This window comes from Erythranthe guttata, chromosome 7 (assembly GCF_056151865.1).
Source record: "Erythranthe guttata isolate IM_541 chromosome 7, IM_541, whole genome shotgun sequence".
NCBI lineage: Eukaryota > Viridiplantae > Streptophyta > Magnoliopsida > Lamiales > Phrymaceae > Erythranthe > Erythranthe guttata.
Window position 1 is genome coordinate 7,652,901 of NC_142539.1, and position 27,110 is coordinate 7,680,010.

Here is a 27,110-nt window from a genome sequence, read left to right on the forward strand (position 1 = left end):
AACTATTTTGGTAGTTTTATGTAAAAGTATAAAATCTTGAGTCTTGCTTCGTGAATTCAGTTCTTGAATTCACGAAATATTTGGCAACAAAATATAATTAGAGTGTGGAAGAAAATCTTAGCAGCAATGGCTCGTAAATACTTGGCTCGGTGGGTCCCAGTTGCGGAGGACCAATTTTGCCACCATTTCTGAAGAATGCTTTGCGAGCTGCTGCCACTGCAATATCAATATCTTCAACCGAAAAAGATATCACTTGACATATTCATATGTACCACATACCAGGGAAAGAAAAAAACATCAGTGGTCACTCATCAGCCGTAAACCCTACTCTTTATCTCTATTAATTTCAAAATAAAATAATATAAAAGTAACAATTCAATTTAATAAAAAAAAAAAAAAAAAACTAAACTAAACATTTCAATCAGTGGCACTCCTGTTATTTCCCTATCAATTATTCGTGATCTCGCAATTTAGATTAGATTTTCCCTAATTTATCAAACATTTTACCATGTCCACACTACTGATCTGAGATTTTTGAGTTCCGTTTACTTCAACGAATTGATCCACCAAATCATAAAACCCTCCGAGAAAAAAAAAATCATCAAATACATGACAAATTAAGAACCAAAAATTGAACTCCTATGATTAGAAATGTAACAGAGGAAGCAAAAAGAGACGAACCGATGGATTCTTCGGTTGCGGGGTTGATCATCGGAATCCGTTTTCTGTTAACGGATTCTTGTTTCGCCGTCGATGAACAGTTGCCGACTAGGTATTGGGATTGACAAAGTGGAGCGGTTTATTGGGAGGCGCCATAATCGAGCATCGTTATATGGGAGAAATTGGGAAGGGAAAATAGCGGCGGAGAATAAAATTTGAAAAGAAAAGCAGAAATCGGGGCCCCACGAACGGACGGACCGCGGTCGTAAAGAGCGCAAAGAAAAGGGTAAACGAAAAATATTTCAACAACAGAAGTGGATAAATACATTAAAACGACGCCGTTTTACACGCGTGGGGGGCAAAACAAACGAAAAAGAAAATAGGAGGGGTAATGATAATTGATACTGTTCTTATATATATATATTTATATATATATATATATATATATATATATATATATATATATATATATATATATATATATATATATATATATATATATATATATATATATATATATATATGAATAGAAGTTGAAGTATAGTGTTTGAGCTCACTTATTGGATCATATGAGTGAGAAAGGCCAAAACAAGCACAATACCTAAAAGAAGGAACAATTTTTTTGAGGAAGCCATTATTTTACTATTGTGATTTTATTCGTGTAAGTTACGTTGTGGATGAAGATTTAATCGAGTTTTCACCTGCATTTATAGGCATAAAATTAAAGGGATGAGATTTTTGTGGCTTGGCTGTGATTTTGTTCTTACTGTATTGGGGGGTCCACATATTGTAATAATGCTGTAGTATGTGATGAGAGAAGATGGAGTCAGTGTACCTTTGAATAATCTACGTCACGATGCATGACACACCTCTGATTGCGTAAGAAATTGTTGTCGATATTTTGGAAAACACATTTTACATATGGGCGATTTGCTATAGTTCCCTGTATAGTATAATTTATGTGTATAAATTCAAGTCAAAATTTCCATATTTTAATAAATTAATAATATATATGATGTCAAAAATATTCTTAGTTAAATCAAATCAAATTCCCTAAAAACTTCTCTATCAACACAAATTTTCAAACATCTCTCTTGCAAATATTAACAAAAAAATTAAATAAATTAGTAAAAAACAATATACTATTTATTTTACAAACTCATACTCTAAAAACAACACCGCCTCCGCACCATTGTCTATCGTGAACTGCAAATAGCAAACTGACGCCTATGACTCTGTGAACTGCAAATAGCAAATGACGCATATGACTCCGTGAACTGCAAATAGCAAATTGAACATTAGAAATTGTATTATTGGATTGCAAACAACAAAATACCAATGATTCACCCAGAAAACAGCAAATTGAAAAAAGAAATTCCAGAATTTGCATTATTGAGTTGCAAAAAAAAGATTACCTATGACTTCTCTAAATACAAACATCAAACTAAAAGAAAAATCAAAACGAGATACAATATGTAACATGAAATTGCAAAATGCAAAATGAAAACAACTAAAGAAAAAAAACCCGAGGTACTCACCCCAAATCCCTTGCCGCCAGTCCTAACTCCGTCACAAATCCTAGAGTTGGCGCCGCCGCAATGAACCCAATGTGAAACCAGTCAAAGCCCTCGGCGCGGATGGTAGGGACCGAGACGAAGATATTGTTGGGGACGCAGAAGGTGGATTCCGAACGCCGTAGAAGAGGTGCATCAAAATCTCGTGGGTCGATTGCCGTAGAACCACCACCCAAGATCGGAGCGAGAATCTCCTGTATTGCTTCCATCGTAACAACAGGAGAAGTAGAAATTAAATACAAACAACAAACAAGGTCTCCAAAATAGCAAATGGTTTCTCCAAATAAAGAACAAACAACATGTTCCACAACAAAAAAACAAACGATAAATATTTGTTTACAGTTTGTTACTTTGAAGGCTCTAGGTATGGCATGATTCAAAAGGAAAGAAAAAAAAAATGAACCGAGAAAGAGAAGAGAGTAAGAAATTGATCAGATTTTTTTTCGAAAAGATGCTTATCGAAAAAAATACAGTAAGGAAGAGAGACATGATGGAGAGGCACGAGATAGAGAGGGAGAGAGAGATGAGAGATTATATATATGGGGAGAAAGAGAAGTGAGATTGGAGAGAGAGGGAGAGTGGTATATGGGATTTACTTTCTTTTTAATTAAGGGTGCTTATGTCAATGTACTAATTATTTTATTTTATTTATATTATTTTTTTGTCAAATGACCTAGACATATATTCATCTAACAGTTAAGATCTCCATCTATATAAGTCCAGAATAAAGTGTGTCTAGCCAATTTCCCCATTAAAAAATTCAAAACATGCAATATATTGAAACTAATATAATCTTATACAATTAGAATATAGGTTAAAGTAAAAGCAATAGTATGGCTGGCCTGGATAGGAGTCGTGCCATATGACACTGTCCTAAGAGAATGATTGTCTCCCTTCGTGCAGGTATTGATCGCTGATCATATTTCTAAGATAAAACTCAATAGCCTCGTCGGTGCTTTGTCTATGAGCAACAATCATAGGAAGCTGATAAAATGAACCTTATCTAAGTGCCCCAAGTATGTATAGATAAATATAGAATATGATGCATGGTTTTTGTATGTGTATAGGTAGTGTTATATGCTATGCTATATATTATTCTAGCAAATGAGTTAGTCACTCTATTTGTAGGGTAGATGAGACCGTAAGGGTTAAAATGGTTTTAATGAGTGCATAATGGCCAATTGAGAGGACGTTACAAAATAATTAAAAATTTAAAATAGTTAGGGTTTTTTGAGTGCACCTACAATAGTCCTTTATCTTCTTCCCTTTGAAGGAGATCTTTTCCTTGAATAATAAGATTCAAGATAGGAGATCTTTTCTAGTCAAAAGACGAACTCCTTCAATTGCAGCCTCTAGGGCTTATTCGCAAAGAGTGAGCTTTTAAGTTGAGCCTTACCCTTTTTCGGAGATCTAACTCGGTCCACGGGAATATTTGGCCTATTATTTGTCACATATTCCCCATCATCTACTCTCCATAGTCGCTAGTGAACTGAACCGAGTGTTCGTTAGAGACTAAAATGAAATACTAGTTGTCTTTTCAACTTCAACTTTCCATACGGATTGTCAATTGTTGTCATTACATCTAGGGAAAAAAGGAAAACACATCATCATTTACGAGCCACTTATTTCAGGGCACGAATACCTAATGGGCCTCTTTGGTTTGGGGTATTAGAAGGGATGGGATTTATTGTACCATTGTGTATAATGTTTGGTTCACTTGACGAAACCATCCTTGATTGATGGGCCCACCGTTTTAATCCCCCATTTGAATTATTATTAGTCAAGCCAAAATTGGCTTGACTAATTATCAGGTATTGTATCCCATTTAATTGGCCGTGTGAAATGTCGAAAATAGCCTTAGAAAACACATCAATTACAAAATTAATAGGTATAAATAGTACAATCTTCATCTTCTTCACTCTTCCACCGTGCCCTAGTTTTATCCAGGTAAAATCTCATGCCTTTCGATTTTGGCACAATCTTCATCTTTTATCTTGTTTCTGGTGCTAAACCCTCGTATTTTCACAAATTCGAGATTATCGTCGGCATTGGAACTACACGGGTTCGGGGTTGACCAGTCGGGTGCTGCTAATTGTTACTGGTAGAAGGTACATATCTCATTTTCTTAGATATTTCGCTCTCCATACGGTTGAATCAATCTGTATAAATTTGATTTACCAGTTGGTGTAGGGTTTCGGTATTGGGTACACAGGAGGCACCAGATTTGAAGAAGGCTGAAAAAACCGAGGTAAATATGACCACTTCACACTCTTCTCCTTTGTACTGTTTTTTTTAAACTGATTCCTTCAGTTTCAATGATAATAGAAGAAACTATTTGGTTGACAAACACCATCGCATTTGGTTCTAGGTAATTGCTTCGAAGCTGTTCGCGACCACTTCTACACTTTTAAAATCTGCAAATATGCCACTTTTTACCCAACTTGTTTTCGTGCGTTTTATATATTTTTTGGTGTATATGCTTATGCGAGCATTAGAAATTTGGGTGAAAACTGTTATGCCAGTGGTATGCTGGGAATGAGCATGTTGCTTGGTTTCCCTTTTACATTTCACTTAATTATGATTTCTGTTACAAGGATGAATTGATGAACTTTTCTGTTATTTTCAAATATGAGCAAAGTATTCATTTAAAGTTTTGTTTGCAGTCGGATTATGGGTTTCACTTATAGTCTCAAATCAAATGTCGAGTGTCCTTTTTTACGGTTTTTAGGATTATAGTTGGATTATGGGTTTCATTTTGCTTAACAAATTGATTTTGTGGTATAATTAATATCTCAGTGAACATAGTTTAGAATTTAATATTAGACATTCTTAAATTGGTTGCTTGCATAATTTAATAGACACCCAGGCTCTATGATGGCTATTGTACACCGAAAATTGAAACTTGAGTGTTGATGCTAATGTAGGAGATAGGTTGGTTTGCGATGGATCTTTCAAAACAAGAAGATGTAGTCGTTCTACACCAACTCATGTTTAATCTGAGGCTATTTTTTTGGTGTCTATACATGTATTTGGTCAAAAAAATCGTCGTTGTTTGTCTCGCTGTAACAATAACAGCAGGACTTATAGTTTGATATCCCGCACTCCTTCACACCTCAACTATTTGCGTTCAATAGTTGGTTTAAACGATGTAACATGTCGTGACAACCTTAGAATGAACATACAAACTTTTTACCGACTGTGTTACATTTTAGAAAATGTCGGCGGTCTTAAAGCAAATAGAAATGTCTCTATACCCGAACAAGTTGCAATGTTTCTTCAAATTTTAGCCCACCACACAAAGAATATTGTTGTTCGAAGTCATTTTAAAAGATCCGGGTATACTGTAAGCAAGCACTTTAACCGCGTCCTTCTAGCTTTGCTTAAGTTACACGAAATGTTGTTAATCACACCGAAACCTGTCGACGACGGCTGTGAAAATGAGCGTTTTGCACACTTCAAGGTAACCTGATACCAACCAAATAATCTGATTATTATGATACGCAACCGTAAAATGTTTAAATAATCACCTTATTATGGTATCTTATTTACTAGGGCTGTCTAGGTGCACTAGATGGGACATACATAGGGTGTCGCGTTCCTTATCTTGATAAGCCGAGGTATAGGAGTCGCAAGGGTAATGTGTCGATCAATGTGCTAGCTGTTTGTGATGATAACATGAACTTTATTTACTTACTTACCGGGTGGGAAGGGTCTGCAGCCGATAGTAGAATACTTCGAGATGCGGTAACTCGAGATAATGGTCTACGAGTCCCCACGGGTAAGTATTAGTTTGTAGAGTACCAAATTACGTCATTTAAAGTTAACTTCGGTATTACCTAGGACGTGTGAAAGTCAATTACAACTGTAGTAAATCTTTCACCTTTACAGGTAATTACTACTTGGTTGATAATGGTTATACGAACGGAGAAGAGTTTTTGGCACCGTACAGAGGTTGTAGATACTACCTCGATGCTTATGCGCACGGTCTAACCGCACCTAGAAATTTTAGAGAATATTTTAATATGAAACACGCGAAGGCAAGAAACATAATCGAGCGGGCGTTTGGTCTTTTGAAGTCACGATGGGCCATATTACGCAGCCCGGCATATTACCCTATCAAGGTACATAACCGGATCGTAATGGCCTGTTGTCCGCTGCATAATTTTATACGAACCACCAACGACTTCGATCCGGAGGAAGAAACTTTAGACGATTTTTTCCGGAAAAACCCAGGCATTATTAGTGGAGAAGATTACATTAGCACTGTTGAGAGTTCGGACGAGTGGACTGCGTGGCGGGATTCTATTGCGATTAGCATGTACAATGAGTAGTTATTGTCTAGATAGATAGTCAATACAATTCTCTTTCTTTACGAAACTTAATTTATTTCGTTGTGTGTTTATTTCTACCGAACATGGGTTCTTATGTCTTTACAAATTCATAGTCTGTTAACATTTTATATGGACTTGGTGTAATCTGAATTAATGTTTTTAGCACTACAATCGGTTTCTTAATTTGCATATAATTCACGTGCTCCCCCGAAAAAATGTACTACTAGCAAAAACCACGTGTCCAACAGCAGGCGTTGTTGGATAGTTCTTGAAGAGCAAACCTTAATTTTGGGGCTCAAAGATATTGTGTCGAGAGGCTGGAAATGTGAAAATGGTTTTAAGACCGGCTTTTTGGGAACCCTTGAACAATTTATGGTTCAGAAATTTCCGGGGACCGATCTTAAAGCAACACCTCACATACATTCCAAGATACACGTGTGGAAAAAACACTACGGAGCACTAAGCACCATGTTGTCAAGGTCGGGATTTGGTTGGAATGACTCTAACAACACCATAGACGTCATTGACGACCAGGTGTGGCAGGATTACATCAAGGTAACCCTTCTCCTCATTAGTTGAGAAATGTTTTCACTATTATCTAATAATAACAATTGTATACAATTCATAATGGTCAATTGGTATTACGTGTATGAACATAGACGGATGCGAGCGCCCGTTCAATGCGTTACAAATCGTGGCCGTTTTATAAGGATTGGACGCAAATATTTGGCAAAGATCGTGCAACCGGTGAACATGCCGAAGCATTCACTGAAGCAATTAACGATCTGGTGTCGAACTCCAACAAAGGAAAAGAAAGCGTGCCAAACGATGACGAGGAAGTTCCGCTGACAGATCCTTCAACTGCTGACAATTACTCTCAATATATGTCTTTCAGTAGAATTGACGAGGCGACTTCAGCGAAGAGTAAATCAAAGTCTAAAGAACGGTCACGTAGTGATCCCATCGATACTGGCTACGCCGAGATGGCCTCAAAATTCTTCGAGAAAATGGAGGTCCAAATGGCCGAATTGGTGAGCCGTATGGGGTTCGAGAAAGATGTCTCAGCAGCAAGGAAACGAGTATTTGATGCCCTAGAAAACATGCCGAATCGTACTTTCGAGGAGAGGCTCAAAGCAACTTCCCGAATATGCGATAATGCCAAAGATTTAGATATATTCTTCTGCCTTAGTGATGAGCACAAATCCAACATGGTGCATTTGATTCTAGATGGACGGTACTAGTAAACGTGCCCAAATTTTAATATATATATGTTAAATCATCCCGCACCCTTATGTCTGAGATTGTTGAATTATCTTTATTTGTTATTTTGTGATCTAATATAGATAGATCGAAAACTAATTTGACAACGATGTTTACTATATTTTATATAATATAATTGTGTTGTCTAACCACAGTTGCAACAATAGTATCAATTCTATACTACTCGTTCCTTGGAATTTGCCTTTTCTTAAACGTAATAAAATCACAGTTTCAATCTTCAAATATCCAAATGTAGCAACAAAAACAATACAGGGGTATGTCATTAACAAAAGCCAAGTTTCTAATTGGAAACTGAGTAAACAAAAAAAGATAAAAAAAAACCAACAACAAACACGTAATTTATAGCCCTTCACAAGGACTAATCCAAACCCCGAACCATATTACTTAAAGACAGTCCCTAACTTACGTACAACAAAACACAATTAAACATAAAAATAAAACACATACAAATACACAAGACATAATGGACTTTGTCTGTGCGCAAAATATATATAATTTTTTTTGACCGGCCAAACCTGTAATCACCTTATTTGTTTGCTGGGGTTAAGAACTTTACCGGAGACGGCTTGTTAGAGGCTGTTGAGCTCTTGGGAGTTCCGAACAGGTTGAATTTCCTTATGTTCCCTGATTTTGACCGAAGTATTGAGGTTCCATGAATATCGGCAATATTGTCAACGTGGCGTGAGTTTGATGTGCTCAACTCAGTGTCTCTTGAGCCATCTGAGTCGGAAACGTAGTTGAGGTAACCGAGCATATCGAACTCAACGTTATCCGAAGAGTCCGACGAAATGTTTATGACATAATGCTGTTCGTTAGGGTGCATGTTAGCAAACTCTAGCTCGGCGACTGCCTCGAAAGCATTTGCGTCAATTCCTAACCGGTCAACTTCATCGTCACGACCCGGAAAACCGGAGCAATCGCCACCTTCAGGGTCGGCTAAGTTGTCATCAGATAGCAATACAACCACTTCTTCTGCCGCGTTGGGGTCTTGCACGGGGTTGGGCCCGAATATACACTTCAATTCATTATACTTAAGCTCTCCGGAACCGCGGTAAAAATATGCGAAGTTACTCATCTGAATATTTTGGGAAAAGAACCATGTAGATGTTAGAAACTGGTTAAAGTACAAACTTCGGACTCTAAATTTTTTTGTAATTAAATATTCATAAAATTGAAAATTAAATGTTTATAACGGTAATGTTAACCTTCAAAATACGATCCCACGCTTCTTCAGTTGTTGAAATGATATTAGTCGTTTGATTGTAACGAACACCGTCTTGAGCCAGGATCCAATGGAAGGTATAAAACCTTTTTCGAAGCATACTCACTTTCTTAGTTAGATGCTTGTACGAGAAGAATTTGTTGAACTTACTTTGAAGAGCCTCTTGGCATCTAAACAAGGCAAGCGTATTTTTCCCTTCACGTTCAAAGCACCCCCGATATGATTCCACAGCTAGAAGATCGATGAAATAATCATCGACCTTCTCACTCCATTCCAGCTCGTACATGAAATCTTCGCGCCTAAAGATTGGTTTCTTCTTTGGTGCCATGAAATGCGGGTGTATTTTGCAACCACTGGGATTTTTTTTTTAATCCACCACACTTGATTGGTTGGTATTTAACATACATTTTCAGAAACCCTAACCGATGAAAGCATTGAAACCGTAATTAATGAAAGTTGGTGTTGGTTATACTTCACGTACAAGTAATTACTGAAAAGAATGTTGAAGTTGACTACGGGTACATTCAATCTGACAACTCAAAAAGAATGTCAACTTCTTTTAATTAAATTTCTACAAATCTGAACAAAGCAATATCGGATACAGTGTTTGAATCATATCTGTTCATATAGGCAAACGAAATATATCTAGTTGTTGACGCTTCATTTAATGAAAAAATCCACACCTCAATCAATCAACATTAATACAAGTGAGGGCATAAGATGACCAATGCTTCAATTGGTATGGGTAGAAAATAAGACTTTTCAGTACAAATTTAATAGGTTGAGTGCTATAGCCGTTCAAGGCATTAATTGTGACTTAATTTGGTTTGGTGGAGTTAATGATGCTGATACTTTTCATATTCCAGCCCTAATGAATGCCGAAAAGCCATTACTTCGATGGTAGTGGTTGTGAATTAAATATATAGGACCTATTTGCTTCATAATTTCGAAACTAATGAAAAAGAATTAAAAAAAAAAAGTACAATACAACATCTCCAAAGAATTCACAAGGAAAAAAAGGTTGTAGTTGGTGTAATTTGTAAAGCAAATAGATCTGAATATGTAAGCATTTGTATAATACGTTCAAATTAATTTTATTGGTTTCGTTCTTTGTGTTTTGTGTTGATAGCATGCCGAGGCCCCGTACGAGGAATCAACGAAGCTTGGACGAAATTAACCCTCAATCGTGGCCGTTAGAATACGACGAATGTCTTATGGATGCCGCGGCTTCGTATGCACTTGATGTTGAAACTTTGAATGATTTTGAAGTGTATGACGAATGCCTGTTTGTATGCTACATCAGCTTGGCCTTTCAGTTCTCGAACAACTTCGACGACGTTCAAACTAACCGTAGGATGGATTGGCTTAGGAATCGTTACTTTCGATTTAAGGAGTACATTGCAAAGCCAGGTGTGATGTTTAATGTGCAAACAAGAAAGGTGACAGTTGACAGGAGTTTTTGGCCAGTCACTCAAAAGGTAATTTGTACTGTTTTTGTAGACATTTGAATTAAATTAAATTATTTGTGGGGGTTATTTTATGTGATAATATTCTGCATGAATGATTTCATAACTGTGGGATGAAACACTGTAATCACATTAATCTCAGCCATACTATCGTCCTTTATAAAAATGTCAGTTGTTCATTCTTAGTCATATCGATGCATAGTTCGTTTTGTTATGTAGTTTTCGTTTTGTATTAAGATTTATAAACCTTGTAGTTTACAGGACTGATTGTGCTCATAATACTTATTTGTTATTATTATGATATTTTAAATGGAAGTAATTATATGTCTATTAATTACATGTTATTTATTTAAGTTTTTTCGTAATTGTGGGATGTGTAGGAGACGGTGGAGGAAAGGACATTTAGGATCAACGGGTTTCCGTTGTTTGAAGACTGTCATTTCGTGTTTGATGTGAAACACCCACCAGCCGTCGACTTTCGAGGAGTTGAGGGCTATGATCCAGACTACCCGGTTGTCATCCACAATGACGAGGATGACGAACAGGCCGCTGCTGCCGTTCAACCTAATCCACCTCCAAATGCGCCCATAGTTGTCGACCCGCACTATGCAATGTACCTGGATGGCCTCTACAATCACATTCGAAATGAACGTGGTAACAACGGTGCAAACAACAACAATGGAAACGAGGACGGTGGGAATGAAGCCGCTGAACCAGCCGTTAGTTTCAGTGACAATATGGAAACATCCGACAACTCCGAAAGTCTTTGAGCACTTCAGAATTAATGGCCTTAAATGCAGCTTTCGTGATACATTATTTTGTGTTTTTGTTGTTCATTGTGGGATGTTTGTCTATGTATTAAGACTTCGTATTATTTGCTATGTTTTTTTGGATTTCGAATTATGTACTATGGTTTTCATTACTTTGTGCTAATTTATTTCTAATTACAGTTGTTGTTCAGTTTTTCACAAACTTAGGTTCCAAATTTTCAAAAAAATTGCACATGGTTATTTGTTTGTGAGGGATTAAATTCTCAAATCCCTTTTTAAACTGATTATTGTTCTATATATGCTTATGTGTGTATAAATTAGGGTCAAATATGAAATATGATAAGCATTATATATACCAAAGTAAAAAAACGGAGGATCTGTCTCATACATATTACTATGAAATTCAAGTAATAGAAAATCAATCTTAATGACTAGTTGTAACAGACTTGTATCCACCATCTCTTGTTTTGCCACATTGTAAGGCTCCATTCAAGGTAACCTCTCAATTTTATGCATCAGTAGCAAGCAATGACTAGTATATAAGATTCAAAAGTTACAACAACAAAATATCATTTACAAAACTTGAACAATGACCAACATCAATACAATAGAAACAGTTCTAATAACTGATGTACATTACAAATTACACAAATCACAACCTTGTATATAATACAATGGCAAAAACAGTAAGAGAGACTACAACGGATCCAAAACGTGCCATAGAAAAATGGAATCGCTTTGTCTTACCATTACTTAGCTCCAATTGAGTTTCCAAATCTGCTATTCTCTCTTGCAGTACAGGAATTTGCAATGGTATATGGGCTTCTATTGCATTTATTTTCTTGATCAAACCCGGAATGATACGTATGGATCGTTCACACATTGCCGGATCATACCAGTAAAAGACTTGACAACCATTGACCTAAATCATTAAGATGTACATTAAAAAGCAAAAAAAAAAATGTAATATAACCTTTCAAAAACTATGCTGAATGCCCAAATAGTAGTACGAGCAATTAAAAATGGGGTCAAACTAATTTTACAAGTACTTTGAGCAGCTCAACAAATGTACACGAAAATTTACTAGGGCAATTAATCATAACAAAACACCTCGAACACCAATTTGTAACTAGTAACCACTGGCTCAAACATTTTACAACTTATCCAATCCATAAATTCTATTACCACAGGGGAAAATGAAAGGATCGCAAAGTCGAAACAATGTGACAATAACTCAGCAAATCAATGGCTAGCCTGATTAGTGTCTTGGTTAATTTAAAATCAAGACCGAAATCGAAAAAATATGAACAAAAACTAATAGCGAAAAAAAACAAGATAAAAATAAAAGGGGGTCTGGATGCATACCCGCTCTGCGCAAGAAAGGAAACGACGACCTGGATTGGCAGAAGTCCAAGAAGTTTGTAAGCGGAGCTCGTTGCCGCAATCACAGACATCGTGTTGCACCCCGTATGAACTGAAATCCTCGCCGCCTTTGTTACGCGAATTCTTCCGAGAATTGACGTTGTTGTAGCTCATTACGATATATGAACATACATCAGCCGTCAATAATTGTGAATCTGTGAAAAAAAAATTAAAGAAATAAAAGGAGCAAATTTCAGCAGATGTTAGGGTTTCTTCCGTAGAAGATTGAACCCAAATGAATGAAGAAGAAGGAGATGATTGGATGGAGAGAGAATGTATTATAATTAATAAATGTATGAAAAGGGGCAAACCAATATTTTACCTAACAAATTCATAGAAAACTGTGTTATCACCCAAACAAAACATGATATTATTATTGCAGGTATTATTACTTTCTCCCCCATAACTCCAACCAAATTATGGATTACTCACTGTGAATCAACAATTTAGTCCCAATGTACCATATCCCATCCATAGCTATCTATCCAAACCTTCCAACCAAAAAGGCCCAATATATGCATATATGCAACAATATATGCAACAATATTTGTTCCCGCCGTCGAATGGGGTCAAGAGATCGCGGCCACGTATTTTGAATTTCAATAAAAATATTTTGTGTTTTTGTTGTTATTTTGAGTGTGTGCGCGTGTGTTCGTATATGTGTGAGTTTCGTATCAATCTATAGTGAATTTTGAAAATTCTAGATTGGATCATAGTGGATCCGTACTTGAATTATAGTTGATTCATACCCTTGTCGGATCAACACATTAATTACTTCATATAGTTTTGGGTTAATCTCAAAAAGCTCCATGACAAAGGCACTTAATTCAAAAAGGGATATCCAATTTTTTTTGTCTTGTAAATATTTTCACCTCATTCAAGCTTATTTGCAAATAAAGAAAATCCTTTTATATATATATATATTGATGATGCTAATTAGTTAGATCACCTGATGTAGTGTAAAAAACGAGCTGGGAGAGCAAAGCAGATCAGTAGCTTGACAACTTGATGATCCTGAGATCCCTGCAAAATGAGCACACATGAACTAAGCCGGGGGTTGATCCGGCGGAAACCCCTCCGACGCTCAAGTCAGACGTGCTGATCATAGAAATAGTCCAGAGAATACATGTTATAGTATTGCTCAGTTAATAGGACGTACCTTATGGAATGAGTTCAAATGTGTATTTATAGCTTAGTTGAGATTGTCGGGCCCAAACCTTGCTTGAAAGTGATTGGGCCTCGGTGATAGTGGTCTTCGATATTGGGCTCGTGGCCCAGTAGGTAAATAATTTGTAGGCCCATTGGGTCGGGCCAATTAGGCATATCATTAAGCCGTAAGCCCAACCCAATCGCCGATATATAAATAGACATTTTACTCATTCATAAAGGTACGTTCTAATTATTCACAATCAACCTCGACTTTTATTCTCTCTACTATCTCTACGATCCGTACATCTGACTTGAGCGTCGGAGGGGTTTCCGCCGGATCAACCCCCGGCTTAGTTCACGTGTGCTCATTTTGTAGGGACCTCAGGATCATCGAGTTGACTAGCTACTGATCAGCTTTGCTCTCCCAGCTCGTTTCCTATACTACTCCGGTGAGCTATATTTTAGCATCATCATTTTCCCACGGACGGCGCCAAAATGATGATGCTAATTAGTTAGATCACCTGATGTAGTGTAAAAAACGAGTTGGGAGAGCAAAGCAGATCAGTAGCTTGACAACTTGATGATCCTGAGATCCCTGCAAAATGAGCACACATGAACTAAGCCGGGGGTTGATCCGGCGGAAACCCCTCCGACGCTCAAGTCAGACGTGCTGATCATAGAAATAGTCCAGAGAATACAAATACAAGCTGCAATAACCCCTTTTTCTAATCCCAATTATTACATATATATCACACCAACAAACAAAAACTCAAACTATATATAAATAGGGACATTAATTAATTATTAATTAATAATTAATTGGGGATATCATCTGCAAAATGAAGATCATGAGCCTGATTAGCAGTGGAACAACACCTATTGCAACCATGTGAATATCTGTATCCACGGCAGCATCCATATCTGCACCCACCTTTTCCCTTTCCTCCACCGCCACCACGGTAACCTCCTTTTCCTCCACCACCACCACCGTGGCCGCCCTTGCCGGAATAGCCGTAACCATGACCATGGCCGCCTTTGCCGTCAGCTGTCACCACCGCGCTTTCACCTGTCAGTATCATCAAATATATTTTAGTTTCTTGATCATGTAGCTTAATTAGTTCAACAAGTACAATGGTGCCGAATTAATAACAATGACAATAAGTAAACTCCATTTAATTTTCTGTCGTTTTTATATAAAAATACATTCATATATAGTACTTATCATCATATAGTGTGTTTGAGCTCACTTGTTAGATCATCTTGTGAGGCTGCCACCTGAGATGAAATGAATAAGGCCAGAACAAGCAGAACACCTAAAAGAAGGAACTGTTGGGTTTCGGGCACGCGTACGCAGCGGAAAACAAAAAATTTATGCGATTTAAACAACTTTAAAGCACATAAACACATGCCCGATAATTTAAATCAATTAATTGCGTACCTTTGCGCTTCCAGCGAAATTAAAACAACATACATGCTTAATTACTTAATCGAAATTAAATCAATTAGCATGCTCGCTGTAACAACAAATTCTCATCTGCGATATAAACAAACAAGAAAAATTGAACAAAGATGATTTTATAGAATTAAAATAAATAAATTGCGGGTTACAATCTCTATTTTAATCCTCTGATTCTTCTCTCTAGAACAATATATAGTTGACTTGAATTTTCGGAGTCGGGTCGTTGACTTGATCTTCTCCGGATTTGATTTTGGATTTGAATAACGTTTTCCAAGGGTCTTGCGACTTGAATCTCGGATCGAACGTTGAACTTTGACTTGATTTGACTTGAAGATCTTGAAATTCTTGATGGATTTGGCCCTTCAATCTTCCAGTGATCTTGACTTGAATTTATTAACGTTAATCCGAAGGTTTGGCACCGTTGTCTCGGATCGAATGTTGGATTTGATGAAGAACGCCTTGAATTTGCTCAAGAACACCTTGAATTTGACGAAGAACACTTTAAATGTAGAGAGAGAATCTTACCTCCTACGAATTCTTCTTCCTTGCTTCTTGAATTGTAGAGAGAATTTTGCTCCTACGATTTCTGCTTCTTCAGTTGTGTTTTTAATTGTGAAGGGAGTATCCCTATTTATAGTGGTAGAATAAGAGTCCTTGATGGGCCTTACTGATGATGTGGCGCGATTTGATTGGCCCGATTTAAATTGATATTTATCTCTTGTAACTTGGAAGAGAAGAAACAATTCTATTGGTAAATATATATTTAAAATCAATTATCTATTTAATTTAGGAATTAATTTAATTAAATCCCTAGATTTAAAATAGAAAATATGTAATTGATATTTAAATATAGATACCAATATACGGCATATAATCTTGATTTGATTTGAATTTAAATATTTAATTACGGAATTGCCATGGGCCATAGAATTTAAATAGAATTCCTTGTTTCGTAATTGCACAATGGTCCCTTTCTTTTGGATAAAATTTATTTATCTACACTCGCGTTTAAATCAAATAATCATGCTCGCAATAATAAAACCAATTTCATGTAGACACATAAAATCATACAAGTTTCTTATTAAAACGAACATGCATATATTAATTTAAACGTAACCGAATCGAATGACAATAGATTCGAAACATTACCTCTTGAAGCGTGAGGTAGGCGCACTAAGCAAAGCTAGATTGCCACGGAAACCAATCCGTGCAATCCGGGGCAGCAACGGCGATGATCCGAGCTACGGCGGCGAGTGTGATTCACGTGCTGTCCTTGAAGCATCAATCGAACGAAGACTCGAGATAATGGCCAGCTGCTCTTCCCACTCCTATTGATCCAACCTGTTTGCTGATCTGAAATTACAGCCTTGCTCCGACTTCAATATCTCCATGCTTATTTACTGGATGGACAATTCCTTCAGGACAAATGTAGATTTATGAGTCGTGAAGCTCCTGCAAAAATTTCACGTCCATCCGATCACTGGTTGATTTATGGCGAGTTTTCTCGCTGGACAGCGCAGAAAATCCGAGAGCAGTTTTTCGGAATGGCCTTCTCGCATCTCCGATTCTTCAATCTTCCTCCTCTTGGATTTCACCTCGTATACTTCGATCTACTAAACACGTGGCACTAGACACGTAATAGTCAGAATAACGGAAGAAAAGAAAGAAGGAAAGGAATACCGAAAGAGATCGGCCAACGGGTGGCCGATTCCGGCGGATTTCCGGCGACGGCGCGGTGGTGGTGGCCGTGGGAGAGGGTGGCTGATCGAGAGAGGCAGCGGCTAGGGTTATGAACGTGTGTTCTCTTAGTTGTGTGTGTGCAAGACCTATAAATCAAGTATTTATAGTTTCTTGCATAAAACCCTAACGGGCTTAAGTTGGACCGGGCCCAACAGCTTAAGTTCGTTAGTTCCTTTACTTGCTCGTCTCTCTCAATTCAATGATCGAAAAAATGTAACGATTACAATTTCGGAATCATTATAATGTCCTCGTCATTACGAGTGCCAACTTTCGATTTCCAACTTTCCAAAAGTGGAAACCCTAATTCAGTGCACTTTCTAAATTTGGAAACTTCCCGATTTAGAAGGTTCACTAATACGTTCGCCTATTCTTTTCCTTTTCTTATTCTCATTCATAATTCCAAATTACGAATGTTGGACCCAATCATATTGACTTCCAATCATGCAAAGATAAACATATTTTACCTTTGACCGTTTATTCAAAGATCTCATGTGCACGAGCAGTGTGACCCTCGATGGTTCAGGTGTAAGCTAGCCGTGGGCCCACAACCCTTTGTGGTCAAAACTCGTCCCTTAGAGTTACGATTAAGATGAAACTTGTTTCACCTTAATCACCCAACGAATCAAGATTGGCGTCTAGCAACTACGCGTCATGATTCCCTAGATACAAATGAAGTGCCTGCAAGAACCTTCAGATATAGTTAACGTACAGTACGGTCCCTTCGATACATATGTCCCGATTGAACTAGAGGCATTGGTTCGTCGAGACCTCTTTATATGTTCAATGACGGTGCGATCGTTCTTAAGTGTTGTAATCGTTACGTGCATGAGATATCTCTACTCGATTATTGGGAACCACTTAGAGATTTCTAGGGTGAGGGAGTTCAGTGAACTCGTCAACTTACGAGCACCCACTTATGCATGCCGATATCACAATACCGTTTACTGATGAGATGCAGTACACATACACTAAGTGCTAGTCTCTTAATGGGAAAGGCCGATATCCTCATTGGTGGCGTAACCCTTCGACTAGGAACACGTTTAACAGTTATAATACTAAAGTAAATATCTCACGATCCTAACGATCATTTACTCGTACTTGTAATAACTGTAAGGACTATATCTATGCTTGTGACAAAGGGACAAAGATATAGAATGCCAAGGTCTTTTATCATTAATACGAATAAAGGTTCGTTCATTACAATAATAAATACGAAAGACCACAGCCACATGTTGGCTTGTTGGTCACCTACTCTAACAATCTCCCACTTGACCTAAAGCCAACTACCCATGAATCGTAATCCCATCGACTCTCGATGTTTCTCATGGACCGATCTCGGTAAAGGCTTCGTGAAGGGGTCTGCAACGTTCTCTTCCGAGGTGACTCGTTCTACTTTAACTTCACCTCTATCAATGATCTCTCGGATCACATGATACTTTCTCAGAATATGCTTCGCCTTCTGATGAGATCTCGGCTCCTTAGCTTGCGCCAAGGCGCCGGTGTTATCATAGTACAACGGCACTGGATCACAAGCATCAGGAATGACACCCAACTCTTGGATGAACTTCCTTATCCAACTCCCTTCTTTTGCAGCTTCGGATGCTGCAATGTATTCCACTTCAGTAGTGGAATCAGCCGTCGTGCTTTGCTTGGAACTCTTCCAACACACGGCACCACCATTAAGCGTGAATATAAATCCAGAATTCGACTTTGAGTCGTCCACATCCGATTGAAAACTAGAGTCGGTAAAACCCTCTAATTTCAACTCGGCACCCCCATAGACCAAAAATATATCCTTAGTCCTTCGTAAGTACTTGAGGATATCTTTCACGGCTTTTCAATGAGCCGGGCCGGGGTTAGACTGATATCTGCTTGTGACACTCACAACATACGCAATATCAGGTCTCGTACATAGCATGCCATACATTATGCTTCCTATGGCAGAAGCATAAGGCGTCCTTTTCATCTCCTCAGTTTCACTAGGTGTTTGCGGACACATAGATTTCGAGAGACGAACCCCATGGGACATTGGCAAGAATCCTTTCTTCGATTCTTCCATGCTAAACCGTTTCATAACGGTGTCTATGTACAGGCTTTGAGATAAGCCAAGCATCTTTCTCGCTCTATCTCTATAGATGCGTATTCCTAATACATAAGATGCTACTCCCAAATCCTTCATTGAGAAACGTGTGGACAACCATGCTTTCGTTTGCTGCAACATTGCTACGTCATTCCCAATGAGTAGAATGTCATCAACGTAAAGCACTAAAAATATCAATGCCCTCCCACTAACCTTCTTGTATACACAAGGTTCCTCCGGATTCTTCTCAAACTCAAACTCTTTGATAGTTGAGTCGAACCTAATGTTCCAACTTCGGGATGCTTGTTTCAATCCATAAATGGATCGCTGGAGCTTGCAAACCTTTTGCTCACTTCCAGAAGATATGAAGCCTTCCGGTTGCGCCATGTAAATTTCTTCCTCAATATCTCCATTAAGGAAGGCGGTCTTCACATCCATTTGCCATATCTCATAGTCGTACCACGCAACTATGGCCAGCAAAATCCTAATGGATTTCAGCATTGCGACTGGCGAAAAGGTTTCCTCATAGTCAACGCCTTGCCTTTGAGTGTATCCTTTCGCTACCAATCTAGCTTTATAGGTCGATACCTTTCCATCCACTCCAATTTTCTTCTTATAGATCCACTTGCAGCCAATAGGAACAATTCCCTTAGGTGGATCTATCAAGGTCCACACCTTGTTGGAGTACATGGAGTCCATTTTGGATTTCATGGCAGTTAGCCAATGTCCCATGTCCGCATCCGATACGACCTCATTGTATGTTTTGGATCTTGTCCAAGATCAACATGATCTTCATCATTCTCGATGAGGAATAACCTATCCGGCATTTTTCGAACTCTTTCGGATCTACGTACCGTAGGTTCAGGAGGTATATTAGTGGATTGTTGTATTGGTTCGATTACTTGTTCTTGCGCTTGAACTTCACTGTGTGGTTCTTGAACTACTTCAAGTTCTATCATGCTGCCTTTTCTATCGGATAGAAACTCCCTTTCCAAAAAGGTGGCATTTCTTGAAACAAACGTCTTTGCTTCCTTGATATAATAGAATTCGTATCCCATTGAATCTTCGGGATACCCCACAAAATAGCACAAGTCGGATTTATTATCCAACTTATCTCCCACTAATAGCTTCACATAAGCGGGAAAACCCCATATCCTAATATGTTTGTAGTTGGGTTTCCGGGAATGCCAAAGTTCTTTATCATTAATATCTCACTACGTTTTGCTGAATTTCGCCTTAGGGGCCCCCACTACCTTCACCTACTTCGAACTTACTGTTTGGAAAGGGAACTCTTTCCTTTCTCTTCTTCTGGGGAGAACTATTCTTTCCAGAAGTAACAGCAATGAGAACAGACTTCTCTTTCTTAATGGTGGACTCGAAACTGACCAACATGTTCATTAACTAATCCAAGGGAGGATCTAGTTTGTTCATGTTTATGTTCACTATGAACAATTCATAGGAACTAGGAAGAGACAACAGGATCAAATCCAACGAGAGCTCGGCCGGGAGGGTGACATCGAGATGCACTAGCTTTTCAAGGAGAGTGATCATTTTGAGACAGTGCTCGTGGACCGAAGTCCCTTCGCGCAGTCTCGCCGTGATCAACTCATTTGTAGCAGCGTACCTCGATGCCCTAATATTCTCACTATACATGCTATCGAGATGAGCCTTTATATCGAAAGCATGCATGTGAGACTCATATTTCCTCGCAAGCGCGGACTCCATGGCGGCTATCATATAGCACCTAGCATGTGTGTCATCCTTCTTCCATGCTTCATAAGTTTCCATTTCAGCATCAGTCGCTGTGGAAGGTATAATGGCGGGAAGTCTCTCGTTCAAAACATAGAGACGCCCTTTAACGGTTAGCACAAGCTTAAGACTACGCAACCAATCTAGGTAATTAGGGCCATTGAGTTTATTGTCGAGGATTGACATTATGGGATTCTTAGACATGATTATCTGAGAGTTATAGGGAAGAGGATTATTAGAGATTCGCGTTAAATGATTGTTACAATTAAATGTTTGGACTTATGTTATTTAATTGTTCTCCCACTAATTTTATCGAATTCCACTTCCCTCTAGTAGACAAACGAGAAAACTGATTTTTCTTAATGGGCTTTAGGTCCAATAGACAAATATAACCCGTAGTTAATCTAGCCCGATTATATTTTCCCAAAGGTAGATCACAATCAATCATATCCACAATATGACCCTAAATTAATTTTCCTCACACTTGATAATGACCTAAGTTAATCTCGCGAATATCAAAATCGTCGTGTGTCAAGTCTAACCTACCAATCAAAGATGCTCATAGAACTTGATTATGCCAAACTAATGCAGTCCCTAGTTAATCTAGCCGACCACGTTAATCCAACATAACCCTTTTCTATGGCTACCTTCATCGCTATGTCAATTGAATTACAGCTTACTCTACCATAGCACTCCCCGCTAACACGGCTTACTGCACTACAGTAAAGGGCTACACATAATCCAACCGTTGGCAGAAGGAAAGAAATAACTCAACAGATTGGGTTTTTCTTTATAGCTTGAAATGATTCTTAATTAAATTAAGAATGAGGGATTTTTATTAAAAGGTTTTATCTCATCAGAAGGTTCGGATTGGTCTATGTGATTCCTACATCTATGTTCTCTAAAGGTATATGGAAACGCATATTGTCCTAAGAGGAACATACGACCTAACTACATAATTAATTACATTAATTAATTATCGTATTTTCAAAATAATTATAGAACCTCAACTAGCATAAATCATTCATATAATGTTGAGGTACTACTAATTAAGTTGAACTTGTAATCAATATTATATTTGTGTTCTATTAATTGAAATCAATTTAACAATTTAAATCAATTTGATTAATCTAACACCTATTTACTAAAATAGATGATTGTTGACTCAATTATCTAATTGGGATTAATTGAAAATAATTTTCCAAAAATCAAAATCAATTTGTTTTAAGTTTAATTTTAGAAAATCTGAAATATTTTTTTTTTTTTTTTTATTTTATTTTATTATTTTTTTTTTTTTTATTTTCAGTGAACCGGTTCGGCCCAACCGGTCTGACCGGTTCGGACCGAAGCGGTCCGGTTCTGCCCGGTCCAGTTGACCCAAATCAGTGGGCCGGGTCAGTCGGACCGAGAACCGGTCTGACCGACCCGAATCCACGTGGATTCGGTCAATTGGATCGTGCATAACTATCGAACCGGCCGGTCCGACTGGTTCGATCCGAACAATTAAAAACCGACGTTTTAAAAATAATTTCAGATCCGATTTTCCAATTTTAAACAATTTTAAAGCTGGAAAAATTCTAAACAATATTTCAAAAATATTTTAAACTTACGAAAACTCCCAATTACATAATACAACAATCGCTACTTTAATAAATCGAACATGCATAAAATCATAGCATATTAAACGACGCAATTAATTGCGCAACGAGCTCTGATACCACTGTTGGGTTTCGGGCACGTGTACGCAGCGGAAAACAAAAGTTTTATGCGATTTAAACAACTTTAAAGCACATAAACACATGCCCGATAATTTAAATCAATTAATTGCGTACCTTTGCGCTTCCAGCGAAATTAAAACAACATACATGCTTAATTACTTAATCGAAATTAAATCAATTAGCATGCTCGCGTTTAAATCAAATAATCATGCTCGCAATAATAAAACCAATTTCATGTAGACACATAAAATCATACAAGTTTCTTATTAAAACGAACATGCATATATTAATTTAAACGTAACCGAATCGAATGACAATAGATTCGAAACATTACCTCTTGAAGCGTGAGGTAGGCGCACTAAGCAAAGCTAGATTGCCACGGAAACCAATCCGTGCAATCCGGGGCAGCAACGGCGATGATCCGAGCTACGGTGGCGCGTGTGATTCACGTGCTGTCCTTGAAGCATCAATCGAACGAAGACTCGAGAAGATGGCCAGCTGCTCTTCCCACTCCTATTGATCCAACCTGTTTGCTGATCTGAAATTACAGCCTTGCTCCGACTTCAATATCTCCATGTTTATTAACTGGATGGACAATTCCTTCTGGAAAAATGTAGATTTATGAGTCGTGAAGCTCCTGCAAAAATTTCACGTCTATCCGATCACCGATTGATTTATGGCGAGTTTTCTCGCTGGACAGCGCAGAAAATCCGAGAGCAGTTTTTCGGAATGGCCTTCTCGCATCTTCGATTCTTCAATCTTCCTCCTCTTGGATTTCACCTCGTATACTTCGATCTACTAAACACGTGGCACTAGACACGTAATAGTTAGAATAACAGAAGAAAAGAAAGAAGGAAAGGAATACCGAAAGAGATCGGCCAACGGGTGGCCGATTCCGGCGGATTTCCGGCGACGGCGCTGTGGTGGTGGCCGTGGGAGAGGGTGGCTGATCGAGAGAGGCAGCGGCTAGGGTTATGAACGTGTGTTCTCTTAGTTGTGTGTGTGCAAGACCTATAAATCAAGTATTTATAGTGTCTTGCATAAAACCCTAACGGGCTTAAGTTGGACCGGGCCCAACAGCTTAAGTTCGTTAGTTCCTTTACTTGCTCGTCTCTCTCAATTCAATGATCGAAAAAATGTAACGATTACAATTTCGGAATCATTATAATGTCCTCGTCATTACGAGTGCCAACTTTCGATTTCCAACTTTCCAAAAGTGGAAACCCTAATTCAGTGCACTTTCTAAATTTGGAAACTTCCCGATTTAGAAGGTTCACTAATACGTTCTCCTATTCTTTTCCTTTTCTTATTCTCATTCATAATTCCAAATTACGAATGTTGGACCCAATCATATTGACTTCCAATCATGCAAATATAAACATATTTTACCTTTGACCGTTTATTCAAAGATCTCATGTGCACGAGCAGTGTGACCCTCGATGGTTCAGGTGTAAGCTAGCCGTGGGCCCACAACCCTTTGTGGTCAAAACTCGTCCCTTAGAGTTACGATTAAGATGAAACTCGTTTCACCTTAATCACCCAACGAATCAAGATTGGCGTCTAGCAACTACGCGTCATGATTCCCTAGATACAAATGAAGTGCCTGCAAGAACCTTCAGATGTAGTTAACGTACAGTACGGTCCCTTCGATACATATGTCCCGATTGAACTAGAGGCATTGGTTCGTCGAGACCTCTTTATATGTTCAATGACGGTGCGATCGTTCTTAAGTGTTGTAATCGTTACGTGCATGACTTAGAGAATCGAATTCTCTAATCATCACTTAGTCAGCTCTGGCCAGAGACTTAGAATGATTACAAACTTTCAGAACACACAGGACATCCAAGACTATTCTAGCGGTCGAATCCCCGACTACAATGCACAGACCTCCCACTAGATTTCGAACTGCACGAACACTGGCCCTTGGGATGGCCCTCGGTGGAACTTAGGGACAGGTCACGATACAGCTGGTCCTCTAGTGAAGTCACGGTGATGTCTAGGTCATAAGGACTAATGGTGTACAACTATACAATAGATATCTCTACTCGATTATTGGGAACCACTTAGAGATTTCTAGGGTGAGGGAGTTCAGTGAACTCGTCAACTTACGAGCACCCACTTATGCATGCCGATATCACAATACCGTTTACTGATGAGATGCAGTACACATACACTAAGTGCTAGTCTCTTAATGGGAAAGGCCGATATCCTCATTGGTGGCGTAACCCTTCGACTAGGAACACGTTTAACAGTTATAATACTAAAGTAAATATCTCACGATCCTAACGATCATTTACTCGTACTTGTAATAAATGTAAGGACTATATATATGCTTGTGACAAAGGGACAAAGATATAGAATGCCAAGGTATTTTATCATTAATACGAATAAAGGTTCGTTCATTACAATAATAAATACGAAAGACCACAACCACATGTTGGCTTGTTGGTCACCTACTCTAACAGGAACAAATTTTTCGAAGAAGCCATTTTTTCGCGTACTACTTTTGTGATTATTTGTGAAGTTGTGGATGAAGATTTGAGCGAGTTTTTCATGTGCATTTATAGGGCAAAAAATTGAAGGGATGAGATTTTTGTGACTCGGCGATTATTTTGTTTTTGGTATAAAAATCCCCATGCAATTTGTCTTGTTCTACTTAGGGCTCGTTCGGTTACCTATATTGGATTAGATTGGATTACATGAGTTTGGATTAACTTCCTACTGACTAATTAATTATTTAGTTAGTAGCATGTTCGGTTTCTTAGATTAGATTTTCTATTAAATTTGTTAAAATCGGTTATTATATATGAATTGTCTATAAAACCACTTAGTTTACAATAATAAAATATGAATTTAAGGATAAAATTGTCATTTTCCTTTTTAGTCACCCCTATTAAATTAATCTCAGGGGGAGGGGTGCTACTAATTTAAAGAAATAGTAGCATTTAATAGCGGACTTTGATTTTAGTAGCGGGTTTGAAAAAGTGTGAATCTTACCAACCGGATATGCTATTAGCCCCTATTATTTAGTCAGTAGAACCTTATAGCGGTAACCGAACGAGCCCTTACTGTATTAATTAATGGGTCCGGATAGTGTGATAATAATGAGACAAAATGAGTCAATGGGCCTTTGAATAATTAATCCACATACGTCATGCATGATGCACATATATACGTGTGTCGTGTCGGATAGTTTGTTAGTCACATGTGTGTAATAACAGTCACTCGCGAATCACGGATAATCAACGATTCTAGGGTTAAATATATTTTCTGCCCTTTAAATATAGGCTATATAACACTTACTCTTTAAGAAGTATTATTTGTAACACTTACATACTCATGTGATGATAATATTATTAGATCACTTAAGATAATTGGAGTAAGATGAGTCGGGAGAGCAAAATGGATCACTGGTGATCCAAACTGTTTTGCCCCAAGAGATAAAGGAGTAATAAGCCAAGTTGAAGTAAAAGCCCAAGTCTTAAAAGTGAGAAAGCCCAAGAGCCCAAGATAGGAAAGTCCAATAGCATATTAGGCCAAGGCAGGCGAGGTAAGCGAAAAAAGCTGCAGACGATATAAGATTGGGTCAGGCGAGGTAACTGAGCGAGGTAACGCTATACCTCGGTGGCAATGTACTTCCTCGGCTCTGCAGAGACCGTAGGAGGACTACTCTGAGGAAAAAAGGACATGTGGCAGACTTGCACTTGCAGATGAACAGTAAAAAGAACCAATGGTAGCTGGCCACGTGGCAAAGTAGATAGTAGTAGGGTGACGGCTTGGGCCTGTAAAATGTAATGTATGGCCCAAATAAGGCCCATGTTGATAGTAGTATTTATACAAGGTCATTTTTTAGGTTAAACACTCTCCATTTTTTAGATAGAAACCAACATGTTAATTTTTACTTGCTCCTCGAGAAATAGAACGTTGTTTGAGGAATATTGTTTCATTTTCTATACATTGGTTTATTATATTTTTGTTGACTAAGGTCCATTTTAAGGTTGCTTTCTTAAAATACAAGGTATGATAATTTCAGCCCATCAAAGATTCAAAACATGACCCTGCTGTTCCATATATTATAATAAAGCCCAATATCATTGTATGTGGCCAATATGGTCCCATCAACTGGCTCACGTGCTTGATGGTATTGAGACTCCTGCGAACAGAATACATGTAAACTAAGTCGGGGTTGATCCGGCGGAAACCCCTTCGACGTTTAAGTCAGACGTGCGGATAGTAGCAATATTTGAGAGTATACGAGTAGTTGAATTGCGTGAATAATCAAACGTACCTTAACAAATGAATTGTAACCTTTATGTATACTGAATTGGTGGGGCTGGAATTATTTGATTGTAATTGTCGGGCCCAAACTTTATTTGAAGGTGATTGAGTCTCGATGGTAGTGATATTTAATATTGGGTTCGTGACCCAGTAAATAAAAAAATTATAGGTCCATTGAGTTGACCTAACTAGACATATCATCACACACATT

The 27,110-nt window shown here is 38.1% G+C and overlaps 3 protein-coding genes and 1 pseudogene across 4 annotated transcripts; 2 read left to right on the top strand and 2 right to left on the bottom strand.

Annotated features, from left to right (window-relative positions):
* Positions 1-5,333: 5,333 nt before the first annotated feature.
* On the top strand, positions 5,334-7,806 carry LOC105972687 (uncharacterized). Its single transcript, XM_088820242.1, has 5 exons — positions 5,334-5,694; positions 5,787-6,012; positions 6,123-6,561; positions 6,793-7,120; positions 7,225-7,806. The coding sequence occupies exons 1-5, from the start codon at positions 5,407-5,409 to the stop codon at positions 7,804-7,806; spliced, it is 1,863 nt and encodes a 620-aa protein (XP_088676368.1). The 5' UTR covers positions 5,334-5,406.
* Positions 7,807-9,974: 2,168 nt separating this feature from the next.
* LOC148769121 (uncharacterized) lies at positions 9,975-11,429 on the top strand. Of its 2 annotated transcripts, XM_088820405.1 has the most exons (3): positions 9,975-10,088; positions 10,198-10,546; positions 10,915-11,429. In XM_088820405.1, exons 2-3 carry the CDS (start codon positions 10,199-10,201, stop codon positions 11,302-11,304), a joined length of 738 nt encoding a protein of 245 aa, XP_088676531.1. In that variant the 5' UTR covers positions 9,975-10,088; position 10,198; the 3' UTR covers positions 11,305-11,429. The 2 variants fall into 2 exon arrangements, with proteins under 2 accessions (XP_088676531.1, XP_088676532.1); XM_088820406.1 differs by lacking the exon at positions 9,975-10,088 and having other exon boundaries at positions 10,112-10,546.
* A 3,140-nt stretch (positions 11,430-14,569) lies between these two features.
* Positions 14,570-25,187, bottom strand: LOC148769122 (uncharacterized). The gene is made up of 3 exons (XM_088820871.1): positions 25,085-25,187; positions 15,123-15,196; positions 14,570-14,941 (listed from the first exon to the last, which is right to left on the bottom strand). The coding sequence occupies exons 1-3, from the start codon at positions 25,180-25,182 to the stop codon at positions 14,691-14,693; spliced, it is 423 nt and encodes a 140-aa protein (XP_088676997.1). The 5' UTR covers positions 25,183-25,187; the 3' UTR covers positions 14,570-14,690.
* Positions 18,262-19,073, bottom strand: LOC148769123 (secreted RxLR effector protein 161 pseudogene; annotated as a pseudogene).
* Positions 25,188-27,110: the final 1,923 nt, after the last annotated feature.

Coding starts and splice junctions, on each gene's coding strand:
- LOC148769121 (XM_088820405.1), top strand. CDS start 10,199: ATGCCGAGGCCCCGTACGAGGAATCAACGAAGCTTGGACGAAATTAAC. Junction 10,547..10,914: donor TTTGGCCAGTCACTCAAAAG/GTAATTTGTACT, acceptor TGGGATGTGTAG/GAGACGGTGGAGGAAAGGAC.
- LOC105972687 (XM_088820242.1), top strand. CDS start 5,407: ATGAACATACAAACTTTTTACCGACTGTGTTACATTTTAGAAAATGTC. Junction 5,695..5,786: donor AGCGTTTTGCACACTTCAAG/GTAACCTGATAC, acceptor CTTATTTACTAG/GGCTGTCTAGGTGCACTAGA. Junction 6,013..6,122: donor TGGTCTACGAGTCCCCACGG/GTAAGTATTAGT, acceptor TCACCTTTACAG/GTAATTACTACTTGGTTGAT.
- LOC148769122 (XM_088820871.1), bottom strand. CDS start 25,182: ATGCACATGAAAAACTCGCTCAAATCTTCATCCACAACTTCACAAATA. Junction 15,197..25,084: donor TCTTCGAAAAATTTGTTCCT/GTTAGAGTAGGT, acceptor CCAACAGTTCCT/TCTTTTAGGTGTTCTGCTTG. Junction 14,942..15,122: donor CTCACAAGATGATCTAACAA/GTGAGCTCAAAC, acceptor TGATACTGACAG/GTGAAAGCGCGGTGGTGACA.